Consider the following 17,478-nt stretch of genomic DNA (forward strand, 5'->3'; position numbering starts at 1 on the left):
TACAGGTGAGACAGTTACAGGTGAGACAGTTACAGGTGAGACAGTTACAGGTGAGACAGTAACAGGTGAGACAGTTACAGGTGAGACAGTTACAGGTGAGACAGTTACAGGTGAGACAGTAACAGGTGAGACAGTTACAGGTGAGACAGTTACAGTTGAGACAGTTACAGGTGAGACGGTTACAGGTGAGACAGTTACAGGTGAGAGTTACAGGTGAGACGGTTACAGGTGAGACAGTTACAGGTGAGACAGTTACAGGTGAGACAGTTACAGGTGAGACGGTTACAGGTGAGACAGTTACAGGTGAGACGGTTACAGGTGAGACAGTTACAGGTGAGACAGTTACAGGTGAGACAGTTACAGGTGAGACGGTTACAGGTGAGACGGTTACAGGTGAGACAGTTACAGGTGAGACGGTTACAGGTGAGACAGTTACAGGTGAGACAGTTACAGGTGAGACAGTTACAGGTGAGACGGTTACAGGTGAGACAGTTAGAGGTGAGACGGTTAGAGGTGAGACAGTTACAGGTGAGACGGTTACAGGTGAGACGGTTACAGGTGAGACAGTTACAGGTGAGACGGTTACAGGTGAGAATAAGACAGTTACAGGTGAGACAGTTACAGGTGAGACAGTTACAGGTGAGACAGTTACAGGTGAGACAGTTACAGGTGAGACTAAGACAGTTACAGGTGAGACAGTTAGAGGTGAGACGGTTAGAGGTGAGACAGTTACAGGTGAGACGGTTACAGGTGAGACAGTTACAGGTGAGACAGTTACAGGTGAGACGGTTACAGGTGAGACGGTTACAGGTGAGACAGTTACAGGTGAGACGGTTACAGGTGAGACAGTTACAGGTGAGACTAAGACAGTTACAGGTGAGACGGTTACAGGTGAGACAGTTACAGGTGAGACAGTTACAGGTGAGACGGTTAGAGGTGAGACAGTTACAGGTGAGACAGTTACAGGTGAGACAGTTACAGGTGAGACAGTTACAGGTGAGACAGTTACAGGTGAAACAGTTACAGGTGTTACAGTTACAGGTGAGACAGTTACAGGTGAGACGGTTACAGGTGAGACTAAGACAGTTACAGGTGAGACAGTTACAGGTGAGACGGTTACAGGTGAGACGGTTACAGGTGAGACTAAGACAGTTACAGGTGAGACAGTTACAGGTGAGACAGTTACAGGTGAGACAGTTACAGGTGAGACAGTTACAGGTGAGACAGTTACAGGTGAGACAGTTACAGGTGAGACGGTTACAGGTGAGACAGTAACAGGTGAGACAGTTACAGGTGAGACGGTTACAGGTGAGACGGTTACAGGTGAGACAGTTACAGGTGAGACAGTTACAGGTGAGACGGTTACAGGTGAGACAGTTACAGGTGAGACAGTTACAGGTGAGACGGTAACAGGTGAGACAGTAACAGGTGAGACAGTTACAGGTGAGACGGTTACAGGTGAGACGGTTACAGGTGAGACGGTTACAGGTGAGACAGTTACAGGTGAGACAGTTACAGGTGAGACAGTTACAGGTGAGACAGTTACAGGTGAGACGGTTACAGGTGAGACGGTTACAGGTGAGACGGTTACAGGTGAGACAGTTACAGGTGAGACAGTAACAGGTGAGACAGTTACAGGTAAGACAGTTACAGGTGAGACAGTTACAGGTGAGACGGTTACAGGTGAGACGGTTACAGGTGAGACAGTTACAGGTGAGACGGTTACAGGTGAGACGGTTACAGGTGAGACAGTTACAGGTGAGACGGTTACAGGTGAGACGGTTACAGGTGAGACGGTTACAGGTGAGACAGTTACAGGTGAGACGGTTACAGGTGAGACAGTTACAGGTGAGACAGTTACAGGTGAGACAGTAACAGGTGAGACAGTTACAGGTGAGACAGTAACAGGTGAGACGGTTACAGGTGAGACGGTTACAGGTGAGACAGTTACAGGTGAGACAGTTACAGGTGAGACAGTTACAGGTTAGACAGTTACAGGTGAGACAGTTACAGGTGAGACAGTAACAGGTGAGACGGTTACAGGTGAGACAGTAACAGGTGAGACGGTTACAGGTGAGACGGTTACAGGTGAGACAGTTACAGGTGAGACAGTAACAGGTGAGACAGTTACAGGTGAGACAGTTACAGGTGAGACGGTTACAGGTGAGACGGTTACAGGTGAGACAGTTACAGGTGAGACAGTTACAGGTGAGACAGTTACAGGTTAGACAGTAACAGGTGAGACGGTTACAGGTGAGACGGTTACAGGTAAGACAGTTACAGGTGAGACAGTTACAGGTGAGACAGTTACAGGTGAGACAGTTACAGGTGAGACAGTTACAGGTGAGACGGTTACAGGTGAGACAGTTACAGGTGAGACAGTAACAGGTGAGACGGTTACAGGTGAGACGGTTACAGGTGAGACGGTTACAGGTGAGACGGTTACAGGTGAGACGGTTACAGGTGAGACGGTTACAGGTGAGACGGTTACAGGTGAGACAGTTACAGGTGAGACGGTTACAGGTGAGACAGTTACAGGTGAGACAGTTACAGGTGAGACAGTTACAGGTGAGACAGTTGCAGGTGAGACAGTTACAGGTGAGACAGTTACAGGTGAGACAGTTACAGGTGAGACAGTTACAGGTGAGACGGTTACAGGTGAGACGGTTACAGGTGAGACAGTTACAGGTGAGACAGTTACAGGTGAGACGGTTACAGGTGAGACAGTAACAGGTGAGACAGTTACAGGTGAGACAGTTACAGGTGAGACAGTTACAGGTGAGACAGTTACAGGTGAGACAGTTACAGGTGAGACTGTTACAGGTGAGACGGTTACAGGTGAGACAGTTACAGGTGAGACAGTTACAGGTGAGACAGTTACAGGTGAGACGGTTACAGGTGAGACAGTAACAGGTGAGACGGTTACAGGTGAGACAGTTACAGGTGAGACAGTTACAGGTGAGACGGTTACAGGTGAGACGGTTACAGGTGAGACAGTTACAGTTACAGGTGAGACAGTAACAGGTGAGACAGTAACAGGTGAGACAGTTACAGGTGAGACGGTTACAGGTGAGACGGTTACAGGTGAGACGGTTACAGGTGAGACGGTTACAGGTGAGACAGTTACAGGTGAGACGGTAACAGGTGAGACGGTTACATGTGAGACGGTTTCAGGTGAGACAGTTACAGGTGAGACAGTTACAGGTGAGACAGTAACAGGTGAGACGGTTACAGGTGAGACAGTTACAGGTGAGACGGTAACAGGTGAGACGGTTACATGTGAGACGGTTACAGGTGAGACAGTTACAGGTGAGACAGTTACAGGTGAGACAGTAACAGGTGAGACGGTTACAGGTGAGACGGTTACAGGTGAGACGGTTACAGGTGAGACGGTTACAGGTGAGACAGTTACAGGTGAGACAGTTACAGGTGAGACGGTTACAGGTGAGACAGTTACAGGTGAGACAGTTACAGGTGAGACAGTTACAGGTGAGACGGTTACAGGTGAGACAGTAACAGGTGAGACGGTTACAGGTGAGACAGTTACAGGTGTTGCATATCAGACCAGGGGAAGAAATGAGAAAAAACTAGGCGAGAGTAGCAGAAAAACTGGGTATGACTAGCATGTACGAACCTGTTCATGAATCCGTTGTTTCTTGCTTCTTGGGTAAAGACTCGTCAGGTTTAGGCAACGTCTCAGTTAAGTTTAGGCAGGTATCTGTTAGGGGGTCTGGGGGTAAAACCAGGACCAGCCGGACCCTCGGGTGTAACTTTAGTCCAGTGATGGACCCGGTAGGATCTACTGACTCGGCAGACGACGACCTCAAACCGCTAGCTGGCTGCAGCACCAAGCACCGGGATAGAAACCATAATGTGTGACCGCCCCCCCCAGGTAGCTTTGAGAACTGCTATACCCTATGTATTGCGCTTAGTGTATCCCACAATGCACCATAACGAGTAGAGTTTAACTAATGAACCTGTTTATTATGTTGCATCTATGCATTAGTATTGATATTGAACGGCACTGACAAAAACAAAGCCCTGCACAGTTGTTGTGGAAACCAAAACTGGTTTTGCACATATTTTAGTTTTTTTACGAGTCTTTTAACTTTAGTCCAGTGATGGACCCGGTAGGATCCACTGACTCGCCAGACCGCTAGCTGGCTGCAGCACCAGACACCGGGATATAAACTCTAATGTGTTACCGCCCCCCCCAGGTAGCTTTGAGAACCGCTATACCCTATGTATTATTATATCCCACAATGCACCATAATGTATTTAGTCTTTATTTAAGCAGGTTAGTCCCAGTGAGATCGAGGGTCTCTTTTACCAGGGACCTGGCCAAGATAGTAGCAACATAGTTACAGAATTAAAAGATAAAAAAAATAAAATAAATTAATGACACTTTTCTTCCCAAATTCCCTTCTTATTTTTGGAAACAACCAAATGCAAAATGTCCGTTGAGCGGAGATTGTAACCTCTTTGTTTCCATAACGAGTAGAGTTTAACTAATGAACCAGTTTATTATGTTGCATCTATGCATTAGCAACGATGTTGAACGGCACAGTTGTCATGGAGACCAAAACTGTTTTTGAAACCAACTGTAAATAGTTTTATTTCTGCTGTAAACACGGAGGTCAACAGAGATGGAGTCACTAGCCGCCCCCTAGTGGCCAGCGGAGGAATTACTGGCTCTAGTTTCAGGGTTTACCAGCCCTGGTGTTATGATGACCTTCAGGTTCTGACACGTGACCTTCACATTTCCCACCGCTGATGCATCTGCTGGCTTCTCATTGGTCGCCTCGGTAACCGGCTCCAGTCGGGACTATTTAATTAAAATGTTTGACGCATGTTCTTATTCTCTTAAACCTTAATTTCCCACGGATTCATACGTATCTGCGTCGTTTAGCTGAAGACGGGTTTGAGCGTCATGAGTTATGACGTATTATCGCTTGATTCTCCTTTTAGTCGTGTCAAGTTTCAGTCGACTAAAAGTCTGAGCATTTTAGTCTTATTTTAGTCAGAATTGTCCATTTTAGTCTAGTTTTAGTCAAAGATTGTATTTATCCAAACCCATTTTACAATTCAAACAAGGTTATGTTATTATTATATTATTGTTACCTTGGACTCAAGAATACATTCATTCCAGATACAGAAGACTCTCATTTGAGTTTACAACATATTTATTTTTATTTTTATTTTTCCGACGACACATTGGGTTTTCTTTTCCACGTCTCTGTAGGAAAGTGGATCCAAAGATCTAAAGACTAAACTGGTTTAAAGACTAAACCAGAGGAAACTACTGAAAACATGGACATTAAGGATCTTTGGTAGAATATTTCGTCTCGTTTTGGTCAATGAAAATGACACATTTTAGCAGAGTTTTTATTCTGTAATCTACATTTTAGTCTGGTTTTTATTCGTCGACGATATTGCATTATATATTTAATCATCGTTATCGTCACATGACCAGCATTTTCGTCTCGTTTTCCTCAGGTGATAAAGGTTCGTTGGCGACGATATTTAGTCAGAATCTTTGTTGACGAAAGCAACTTTAGTTAGAGCACATCCCTCTTCCCGTCGGGGAAACGTTGTCACCGAGCTTTTAAACCACAAGTTTCAGGCAGAGCAGTGGATAAAACAGAGTAGCGACAACTTTTGATCTCACCGCCAGAGCGTCACGTGGTTCATGGAAGCCCCGATAGAGACGGGGAAATATCCGTTTTTGTAAATACCCGGCTACGTGTTAACGTGGCCTCAGACGTCAGTCCAAACAGAACGCTAATCTTCTTCTCTTTCGTTCTTACCTTCTCGAGCTTCTGCGTCGCCTCCTGGCTGACGTTTCCTGCAGCTCTGAGATGGTTTTAGTTCCGTTGCTGTGTCGCATTAACGCTGGCTGCCTTTGCTAGCAGTACCGCGAGATGAAACCTCCCAAAAATATTCAAATAGCTCTTCAAATTTAATTCAAAATAATATTTTATCATTCAAAATAAAACATCTTTTGTGCTGGTTTAAGGTGGAAACGCAGTTGTTTTGTTTTAGCATGTAAAGCAAGCGTTTTAACATCTAAGGTGCTACTGTTTTGGCATTGAACGCTAGTGGTTTAGCATCAAAAACAACTGTTTTAGCATTGAAAGCTACTGTTTTAGCACTAAATGCTACTGTTCTAGCATTTAATGCTACTGTTTTAGCATGGAACGCTACTGTTTTGGCATTAAAGGCTAGTTTTTTGGCATTTAATGCTGATGTTTTACCATTGAATGCTACTTTTATAGCATTGAATGTTACTTTTTTAGCATTGAACGCTACTGTTCTAGCATTTAATGCTAGTGTTTTGGCATTAAACACTACTACTCCTGTCATTTAGCAGACGCTTTTATCCTAAGCGACTTACATCTACACTAGTGTTTTAGCATTGAATGCTACTGTTTTAGCACTAAATTATATTTTTTTTAGCATGCTAAAGGTCCGTCCAGGAACATATTTCTGTCTGTTGTTTCTTGTTTCTTTTTTCGTCGATAAGGATTCCTGTGGTTGCACAGGTCATGATCTCTCAGCTTAGGTTCAGCTCGGTAGCTCAACGTTAGTTGAATATATATTTAAATATACACAAATAAAACCGTTCTTACTGCAGAACAAAGGAACGTTGGCGGGTTTTTAGCTCAGTAGCTTCTACAACTCTGAGATGGTTCTGTCTCTCGTTGAATCTCGTTGTTTTCTCCGACGTCACAACGGAGAAAAGAGAACGTAGGTGCGAGGGCTAATCTCAGCGTTAATACGCGATAAATCGTCGTAAAGCTACAGGTAGCCGTAGCAGGAGAACGTTAAAGATGGAAGTCGGGGATTCGGGTTGTTTTTGCTGATGAGATGAAGTGAGAGCACAGAAACTTCTCCTGAAGGGAATCAGTTATGAAACAAACTCCGATATTTCATGTGGAAAACAGTCTTTGCGCTGCTTTTAAGTCTAAGAGTTTGCTGCATCAGCATGGCTTGAATTCCCCATCATGCAACAGTTTCTCAAAGCAGGTACTACTGTCCCATCAGGTCTCGGAGCCAGACTCCGTCCTCTCGGCTGAACATTGTGCCTTTACCGAGAATCTTTTCACAGGGTTTAACATCTGATTAGTGAGTAGAAGTTTCAAAACCATCGTACTTTTCTAGAGAAGATCAAGTAGAAGCAGAAGTTTGACTTCCTGCTGCTCTGGATCCTCCGTTCCCGGAGCGTAGTGAGACATCCCAGGACTACGACGACAATCTTTGGACCTGAGCTCTGATTGGACCTGGCTGGAGTCCGGTTGTGTAAAATCACTGTACAGTTTTTCTGTCCCGCCCCCTAATGATTTGGGGGCGTGTCCTTCTGCTCGCCGTCAGGCCGACGCCCAAAACAAGAATCAACTGTTGAATTACAGAGACGTAAAAAGAAAAGACTTTAAATAAAATTTAAAAACACCTCATGTGACGTGTTGTGTTGATTTACCAAACAATTACAGCACATTTCTTTGTATTGATTTTTTTGGCATTAAATGCTAGTGTTTTGGTATTGAACGCTAGTGTTCTAGCATTTAATGCTACTTTTTTAGCATTTAATGCTACTATTTTGGCATTGAACGCTAGTGTTCTAGCATTTAATGCTACTGTTCTAGCATTTAATTCCAGTGTTTTGGCATTGAACACTATTGTTTTAGCATTAAATGCAAGTGTTTTGGCATTGAATGCTACTGTTATAGCACTAAATGCTACTGTTTTAGCATTAAAGGCTAGTTTTTTGGCATTTAATGTTTGTTTTTTGTATTAAACGCTAGTGTTTTGGCATTGAACGCTAGTGTTTTAGCAATGGCTGCTACTGCTTTAGCATTGAATGCTAATATTTTGGCATTGAATGTTACTTTTTTAGCATTGAACGCTAGTGTTTTGATATTGAACGCTAGTGTTCTAGCATTAAATGCTAGTGTTTTGGCATTGAACGCTAGTGTTTAAGCACTAAATGCTACTGTTTTAACATTGAATGCTAATGTTTTAGCATTTAATGTTACTTTTTTAGCATTGAATGCTAGTATTTTGGCATAGAAACCTAGTGTTTTCCGTTACCGGAGCGTAGTGAGACATCCCAGGACTACGACGACAATCTTTGGACCTGAGCTCTGATTGGACCTGGCTGGAGTCCGGTTGTGTAAAATCACTGTACAGTTTTTCTGTCTCGCCCCCTAATGATTTGGGGGCGTGTCCTTCTGCTCGCCGTCAGGCCGACGCCCAAAACAAGAATCAACTGTTGAATTACAGAGACGTAAAAAGAAAAGACTTTAAATAAAATTTAAAAACACCTCATGTGATGTTTTGTGTTGATTTACCAAACAATTACAAGCACATTTCTTTGTTTTGATTTTTTTGGCATTAAATGCTAGTGTTTTGGTATCGAACGCTAGTGTTTTGGCATTGATTACTACTCTTTTAGCACTAAATGCTACTGTTTTAGCACTAAATGCTACTGTTTTAGCACTAAATGCTACTGTTTTAGCATTAAGTGCTACTGTTTTGGGATTGAACGCTAGTGTTTTTACATTGAACGCTACTGTTCTAGCATGTAATGCCAGTGTTTTGGCATTGATTGCTACTGTTTTAGCACTAAATGCTACTGTTTTAGCATTAAATGCTAATGTTTTAGCATTTAATGTTACTTTTTTAGCATTGAACACTAGTGTTTTAGCATTAAATGCTACTTTTTTGACATTGAACGCGAGTGTTTTGTCATTGAACGCTAGTGATTTTGCATTGAATGCTAGTGTTCTAGCATTTAATGCTAGTGTTTTGGCATATAAATCTATATATATATATAAATCTATAAATCTGCATGAGCAGAAAATCATCTGCAGTTCCAGGTGCAGGTGTACATTTCCCCTCTGAATTCCCAGAAGACATCTGGGTAGGTACCGTAACCCGTGACATCATCAATAAGTTCACGACCACACGTGAAGAACTCGACAGTCCCCACATCAGTTACAATCACCACCATGGAACCTGTCAATCACCACCATGGAACCTGTCAATCACAACCATGGAACCTGTCAATCACAACCATGGAACCTGTCAATCACCTGTAAGGTGACGCTTAACTTGTGGTAACGGTTGTAATTCAGGATCACAGCATCAATATTCATTGCTATGCTGATGATATGCAGCTGTATTTGTCTGTGACGATGAAACAGAAAGTAGGTGAAAGTAGGTGACGACAGACGAGTTATTCGTCTAACTGTTGAGTTTTATTGTTGCATATTTTATTTCAAAATGTATGTTTTTACAAAAAGTTGTGTGCTGCTCGTGAGCGTAACTCCTCGCAGGAGCATCTCCAGAAACCGGCGTCCTTCACTTCAGCTGCTGCATCACCTGCAAGACACAAGTCAGGTTCATAAAAACACAGAACCTGATTCTTCTGGGTCTGAAAGACGTTCAGGATCAGCGTACCATATATATATATATATATATATATGACTCTGGTACCTTGTTAGCCGCCTCCAGCGAGCTGATGATTCTGCATAATATATAATATATATATATATATATATATATATATATATATATATGATTCTGGTACCTTGTTAGCGGCCTCCAGCGTGCTGATGAGCGCGCTCAGCTCGTCCCGGTTCATCTCCATGGCGACGGGCCGGAGGCCGGCGTCCTCCATCACGTCCAGGCTGAGACTGAGCAGCGGTGTGTTCAGGGACGAGATCTTATCGCTGGAGAGAGCCAGCTGGGGGGGAGATGTTTAAAACAATTAAAATTAAGACTTTCTCCTCTGTAATTAGGGCCCGAGCACCTTCAGTGCGAAGGCCCTATTGTATCTGTAGGAATTTTTTTTTCTTTTTTCTTTTTTCTTTTTTCTTCTGACGAAAGGAAGGCCTTTTTGCCCCCCTAAACGTCCCCAAAAAGTCACCAAATTTTGCATGCAAGTCAGGCCTGGCGAAAAATGTGATATTTACTGGTTTGCATTAATGAGCGTGGCCTAACGGCTCAACAGCGCCCCCTAGAAAACTTTGTGCCTCAAGCCCCATAATACGGTTTGACGTACATGCACGAAAATCGGTACACACCTGTATCATGGCACAACTCAAAGAAAAGTCTCTTGCCGTCATGCCCGAAACCGAACAGGATGTCGGCCATTTTGAATTAGTCGTGTCATTTTGGCGAAATTTATGCCATTCCTTCGGCCGTTGATGCGGCCCGAACCGTAACGAGCACCCAGGTGTGTTATACATCAAAATGTGCGTCTCCATCCTCCGACACCACGCATTACTTTTCTCAGTCAAAAGCGTTACCGTGGCGACGCTAGACGCCAAAAAGCGCGCCCACCCTTCATCTGATTGGTTCAGACAGAAAAAACTTTGCGCCTCAAGCCCCATAATACGGTTTGACGTACATGAACGAAAATCGGTACACACCTGTATCATGTCGCAACTAAAAGAAAAGTCTCTTGGCGCCATGGCCGAAACCGAACAGGAAGTCGGCCATTTTGAACATTCTGAATTAATCGCGTAATTTTGGAGCAATATATGCCATTCCTTCGAGAATTAATACGGCCCGAACAGTAACGTGCACCCAGGTGTGTTATACATCAAAATGTGCGTCTCCATCCTGCGACTACACGCATTACTTTTCTCTTTCAAAAGTGTTACCGTGGCGACGCTAGACGCCAACAAGCGCACCCCCCCTTCATCTGATTGGTCCATATTTGATAGTGCCCCAAAAGTCACCAAATTTGGCACGCAAGCCAGGCCTGGCGGTAAATTTAATATTTCATGGTTTGCATTAATGGGCGTGGCAAAATGGCTCAACAGCGCCCCCCGGAAAATTTTGTGCCTCAAGCCCCATAATACGGTTTGACGTACATGCACGAAAATCGCTACACACCTGTATCATGTCACAACTTAAAGAAAAGTCTCTTGGAGCCATGGCCGAAACCGAACAGGAAGTCGGCCATTTTGAAATCTGATTGGTCCATATTTGATAGTTCTCCAAAAGTCACCAAATTTTGCATGCAAGACAGACTTGGCGATAAATTTGATATTTCATGGTTTGCATTAATGGGCGTGGCCTAATGGCTCAACAGCGCCCCCTAGAAAACTTTTTTCTGCTATAACTTTTGAATGGTTTGACATAGGAAGTCGTGGGTGGTGTCTTTTCTGATATGCTTATGGGGGGCGGTGGCCGTGAGTGCGAGGGCCCGTTCATCTCTGCTTGCAGCTTTAATTATTATTATTTTTCTTTAAATAAGTTGAAAAGGAAAAAAAAGCTGACGGCGAAAACGTTGATCCTGTTATGTGTTTACATATAAACCCTACATGTTACATGTAAATGACCACATCATTCATGAGGCTTTTATTTTGAAATCGCCCGGCCAACGTAAACAAAAAAATAACACAAATACAAAACAGATCTCAGCGTAACGGCAACTTTGTTGACATGAACATATACACACACATATATATATATATATATATATATATATATATATATATATATATATATGCACACACACATACATATATAGACCATATATACATATATATATATGAAATCTAGTCACCTTGAGCTGCCAGTCAAAGTCCTGCAGCGTTGCCGTGGAGATGGAGTTGGTTCTGTCCAGCAGAGCCCGCCGGATCTCGTCCCGCCGCGCTGTGAGCACGCTCAGTAGCAGGTCGCCATGGCAACCGCCGGCCCGGGACACCTGGGCCAGAACCTGCAGAGACAGACGGGGGTCAGACCTGAGAACCGGACCTGGACCCGGAGGATCGCATACATATACACACTCACACACACACACATATATACAAGTCTCATGAATGGTGCGGTCAGTACGATTTCAAAATAAAAGTCTCATGAATTATGCGGTCGGTGCAATTTCAAAATAAAAGTCTCATGAATCGTGCGGTCAGTACGATTTCAAAATAAAAGTCTAATGAATTATGCGGTCGGTGCAATTTCAAAATAAAAGTCTCGTCTGTGCAATTTCAAAATAAAAGTCTCATGAATTAGGCGGTTGGTGCGATTTCAAAATAAAAGTAATTAATTATGCGGTTGGTGCAATTTCAAAATAAAAGTAATTAATTATGCGGTCCGTGCGATTTCAAAATAAAAGTCTCATGAATTATGCAGTTGGTGCGATTTCAAAATAAAAGTAATTAATTATGTGGTCCGTGCGATTTCAAAATAAAAGTCTGAATTATGCGGTCTGTGTTATATCAAAATAAAAGTCTCATGAAGTGTGTGGTCCGTGCGATTTCAAAATAAAAGTCTAATGAATTGTCTGGTCGGTGCGATTTCAAAATAAAAGTCATGAATTATGCGGTCGGTGCAATTTCAAAATAAAAGTCTGGTTAATTGTGCGGTCCGTGCGATTTCAAAATAAAAGTCATGAATTATGCGGTCTGTGCGATTTCAAAATAAAAGTCTTATGAATTATGCGGTCCGTGTGATTTCAAATAAGTCACTGCATAATTCAGACTTAGCACGGCCCGCATAATTCACAAGACTTTTATTTTGAAATTGCACCGACCGCATAATTCATGACTTTTATTTTGAAATTGCACCGACCAGACAATTCATTAGACTTTTATTTTGAAATAGCACGGCCCGCATAATTCATGAGAGAGTGCAATTTTAAAATAAAAGTCTCATGAATTGATGAGGTCCATGTCCCTGGACCTTAGGTCCCCGGGTACTGAGGACCAGTACCTGAGGTCCAGGACCTGGACCTCAGGTCCCAGCCCCCCCCCTCATCACAGACCACCCACCTCCTCCTCCTCCTCCTCCTTCCCCGCCAGCCTGAACACGTCTCTCAGCTGGTCCAGCAGCTGCAGCCAGACCTGCAGAGTCCAGGTGGACCCGTAGTCCGTCCTCCGGGGGGGGTCCCGTCCACAGAGACCGTCCACCACACGGTGGACCAGCTGGGGGGACAAGAGACCGGTTAGAACCAGAACCAGGATCTACAACCTCAAGATTCGATCCGATATTGATTTGTGTTAGTGTTAATAAAACTGTCTTTTGAGCTGTTGCATGAATGATATGACTGTAGTTCTGCAACATATTACTACTAGTATTATATTGAGATTCAACAGCAAGTATTGCAGCTAATGATGCTGTAAGGACCAATCAGCTCCCAGAATGCTGATAGAACTGAAACAGAAACATCGTGTAGAATTACCAAACAGATCCAGGGAGGAAACAGAGACGGATGAAATCACTTTTATTTTTTAACACGTTCCATTAAAATTTTTTGGCCATTTTCAGTCTATTTTGTTTTTTTAATTTTTGAGAAATTGTTTTTAAGCATTTTATTCAAATGTAACCCCAAGACTGTATATAAAGTAATGAAATATAGACAATTTATGCAATTATAACTAGAAACGTTAATGTTTTCATAGCTTTAAACATATTGAAAGGCAAAACTAGTTATTCTCATGTCCAACAAAACATTCCTTTGTTGGGCATAAATAAAAAAATACCAAAAGTTGTAATGTTATGATGAAAATTTATTTATTTTTTTTTTTTTTTTAAATCGATCTTTAGACATACAAATCGATTTTTAGGAATTAATATGATAATCGATTTAGAATCGGAAAATAATTTTTTTCAACACAGACCAACATCCACCTGTGTTGCCGTGAGCAACCGCGTGAGACGGGTCGGGTGGACCTGGACCTGGATCTGCAAGACCTGGACCTGCAGGACCTGGATCTGCAGGACCTGGATCTGCAGGACCTGGATCTGCAGGACCTGGACCTGCAGGACCTGGATCTGCAGGACCTGGACCTGCAGGACCTGGATCTGCAGGACCTGGACCTGCAGGACCTGGATCTGCAGGACCTGGATCTGCAGGACCTGGACCTGCAGGACCTGGATCTGCAGGACCTGGTTCTGCAGGACCTGGTTCTGCAGGACCTGGATCACCCAGTGTCTGTGGTCATTGTGCCTACAGATTTGTCACTGGCTGTAAACATCTTTTACATCTGTACCTTGTATCCGCTTGGCCATCTTTATCTGTACGCAGACGTTTGCATTGGTTTATTTATAAAGCCCTTCTGGGATCGGTCCCTGCTTACCCATGTTCATATCTCCATAGAAGCCAAAGCCGTTACGGCCTGCGCTCCCATGATGCTTTGCACTTAATTGTTCCGCGTGTTGCACTGAGCTGGAAAAAGAGCTTTTAAATTCCCTCTTTGCTTGGAACTCCTTTCAGAAAGACTTCAAACTGACGGAGCTGATATGTTTGATGACTTTGGTTTGATCCTGAAGGACCAGAGCGTGAAAGCTTTAGTGTCTCTGTACCTGATAGTTATGTCTCCTAAACATCTTTATATGATTGATGTGATTATGTTAACTGGCGGAGACCTCCTCTGCATCTGCACTTTAGAAGACGTGGTTTTATCATTTTATTGCTACTTTGTTCCTCTGTTATTGTTTTGTATTCTGTCTTTTAACCTTGTGATTTTATTTGTTTTGACGTACTGCTGCTTCTAGGCCGGGTCTCCCTAGTGAAGGAGATCCTTGATCTCAATGGGCCGTTACTGGTTAAATAAATAAATAAAATAAAATAAAAATCTGCAGGACCTGGATCTGGACTTTTTTGTTTCGTGCAGATCAATCAATGATGGAAAAACACGACTTGATCACAAACAGACATTTCAAGGCAAGTTAATTTGTAGCACAATTCAACACAAGGTAATTCAAAGTGCTTTACATCAACATTAAAAGTAGCAAGACATAATTAAAACATAAATAACAAATAAAATGAAATAAAATGATAAGAAAATAATAGTAAAATAATAGAAAGCACAAGTTGTTAAAAAATAAGGGCAGTAGATCCAGCAGGTAAGTATTTAATTTAGGAGTAGCTTCAGTAAACAGTGGAAACGAGAATAAACTTTATTTTTTTTTACCGGCGACGGATCAAACATTAAAACATCTAAAGAATCTAAACCCTAATCAATCAATTATCGCTGATCAATACCATAAACTCACTTTAACCCGCTCCTCCTCGGAGATTCTGCTCAGCTCCTCCAACATGTTTCTCTTCCGGCTCCGCGGGTCACGTGATCAGCTGACTGGTCACGTGACGGGGCGGCGGTGCCTTCAGGGGCGGCTCGGAAATCTCAGAGACCAAAACCCAGCGGCGTCTCCGCGGCTGTTAGAGCCCCGCGGACCGACACCGGGACCAGAACCGGCCCCAGGACCAAGACCGAGCCAGCACCGGGACCGGGACCCGGCCCACACCGACCCGGAACCAGCAGAACACCGGCCGGTACCGGCGGGGTAAGCGGGTCCAGGTTTGACAGCTTGTTTTTGGACCGGGCTGGTGTTTACTCTTGTCTCGGGGCGGTCAGGGTTCGGACTGGACCCGAACCCGAGCAGAACCCGAGCCGAACCGGTCAACATCTCACCCGTGGCCCGGTCAGAACCAGATCTGGACCTTTAAAAGCTCTGGTTCTGGTTTGGCAGGTGTTGCGTTCAGGGCCGGTTTTCTGGACCCGAGATTCTCCCGAACCACGTGACCCGCGGTCCGGTCCGGTCCGGTCCGGGTTTGTTGAGTCTGATAAAGTTCTGATCAGGTTCTGTTTGACTGTTATTTTTCTGATCCAGGTGAGTCTGAAGTTACAGCAAGTTTATTATATTATAATAAATAAAAAAGTGTATTATTATACAGCACAAGGTGATTCAAAGTTATTTACATCAACAAGACCCAATTAAACAGTAAATAACAAATAAAATGAAATAAAATGATAAGAAAGGAGGTAAAATAATAAAAAGCTAAAGTTGTTAGGTAAGTATTTAATTTAGGAGTACAGGACTGTCTCAGAAAATTTGAATATTGTGATTTTCTGTAATGCAATTTAAAAAAAACTAAAATGTCATACATTCTGGATTCATTACAAATCAACTGAAATATTGTAAGCCTTTTATTATTTTAATATTGCTGATTATGGTTTACAGTTTAAGATTAAGATTCCCAGAATATTCAAATTTTTTGAGATAGGATATTTGAGTTTTCTTAAGCTGTAAGCCATGATCAGCAATATTAAAATAATAAAAGGCTTGCTGTAAAGCAAGTTTATTATATTATAATAAATACAAAAGTTTATTATTATAGAGCACAATTCAACACAAGGTAATTCAAAGTTCTTTACATCAACATTAAAAGCAGCAAGACACAATTCAACAGTAAATAACAAATAAAATGAAATTAAATTATAAGAAAATTATAAAAAAAAACACAAGTTGTTAGGTAAGTATTTAATTTAGGAGTACAGGACTGTCTCAGAAAATTAGAATATTGTGATTTTCTGTAATGCAATTAAAAAAACAAAAATGTCATACATTCTGGATTCATTACAAATCAACTGAAATATTACAAGCCTTTTATTATTTTAATATTGCTGATCATGGTTTACAGTTTAAGAAAACTCAAATATCCTATCTCAAAAAATTAGAATATTCTGGGAATCTTAATCTTAAACTTAAATTTAAAAAGTTTATTATTATTCAACACAAGGTGATTAAAGTGCTTTACATCAACATTCAAGACACAATTAAAAAATAAAATGAAATCAAATGATAAGAAAAGAGGTAAAATAATAAAAAGCAACAGTTGTTAAAAAGTAAGGGCAGTAGATCCAGCAGGTTCATCTCATTCTTACAATGGCAGGAATTACGTTTCTATACGGTCAAAACGTACAAAGAATAGATAGAATACTTTTATTGTCATTATTCATGGGTACAGTGAGATTAAAAGCAGCATCACCTATCCAGTGCAAACAGATAAGAAATAAAATAAAAAATCTAAAAAGGTTAAGGTGCAATTTCTATCTACAGATAATAAAATAACTACACATGTGGTGGAATATTTTTTAATTGCACATATAGGCCGGGAAAAAGTATTGCACGGTAAAAAAACAGTAATGAAGACATTCACATATTGATCAGGGCAATTATGGCTTTAGGGAAAAGAGCGGGTCAAATACAGTTTTACAAAAGTAATCTGTGACGATTCATGCTGTGAATTCTACGTCACAACGCCTTCATTCAGGGATTATCCATAACTTTGCGCGGTTTTCAAAAAGTATTTAATTTAAGAGTACGCTTAAATAACAAGTAAAATGATAAGAAAAGAGGTAAAATAATAATAAAAAGCAGCAGTTGTTAGGGCAGTAAGGGCAGTAGATCCAGCAGCGGTGCAGTGATTTCATGACCAGTGGAATATGGTCCAGTTCTTTCTGCATTTTCTTATATTTTCACTTTTTCTCCAAATTGGACCTTTGAGATGAGAATTGCAGGATCAGCTGTTGCGCATGCGTCACCTCTGATAAAACCACCAGCAGAACCTTGTGTTCTGCAGAACCTCCTGTTCTGCTGCTGCTGCTGCTGCAAACATCCCGTCCCTCAGAACGCTGAGCGGTCGTGACGTCATGATGTCTCACCTGCTGACGTCAT

The 17,478-nt window shown here is 42.2% G+C and overlaps 2 protein-coding genes across 2 annotated transcripts in view; one reads left to right on the forward strand and one right to left on the reverse strand.

Annotated features, from left to right (window-relative positions):
• Positions 1-9,235: 9,235 nt before the first annotated feature.
• commd8 (COMM domain containing 8) lies at positions 9,236-15,171 on the reverse strand. Its single transcript, XM_061744090.1, has 5 exons — positions 15,013-15,171; positions 12,786-12,938; positions 11,579-11,731; positions 9,590-9,745; positions 9,236-9,381 (listed from the first exon to the last, which is right to left on the reverse strand). The coding sequence occupies exons 1-5, from the start codon at positions 15,055-15,057 to the stop codon at positions 9,361-9,363; spliced, it is 528 nt and encodes a 175-aa protein (XP_061600074.1). The 5' UTR covers positions 15,058-15,171; the 3' UTR covers positions 9,236-9,360.
• atp10d (ATPase phospholipid transporting 10D) overlaps positions 15,163-17,478 on the forward strand; it is a 97,052-nt gene continuing 94,736 nt past the window's right edge. Inside the window, exon 1 of the mRNA XM_061744089.1 lies at positions 15,163-15,303. The gene's annotated coding sequence lies outside the window, so the exon portion shown is untranslated. The remainder of the gene's footprint in view (positions 15,304-17,478) is intronic.

The sequence above is a fragment of the Cololabis saira genome, chromosome 16 (assembly GCF_033807715.1).
Source record: "Cololabis saira isolate AMF1-May2022 chromosome 16, fColSai1.1, whole genome shotgun sequence".
Lineage (NCBI taxonomy): Eukaryota > Metazoa > Chordata > Actinopteri > Beloniformes > Belonidae > Cololabis > Cololabis saira.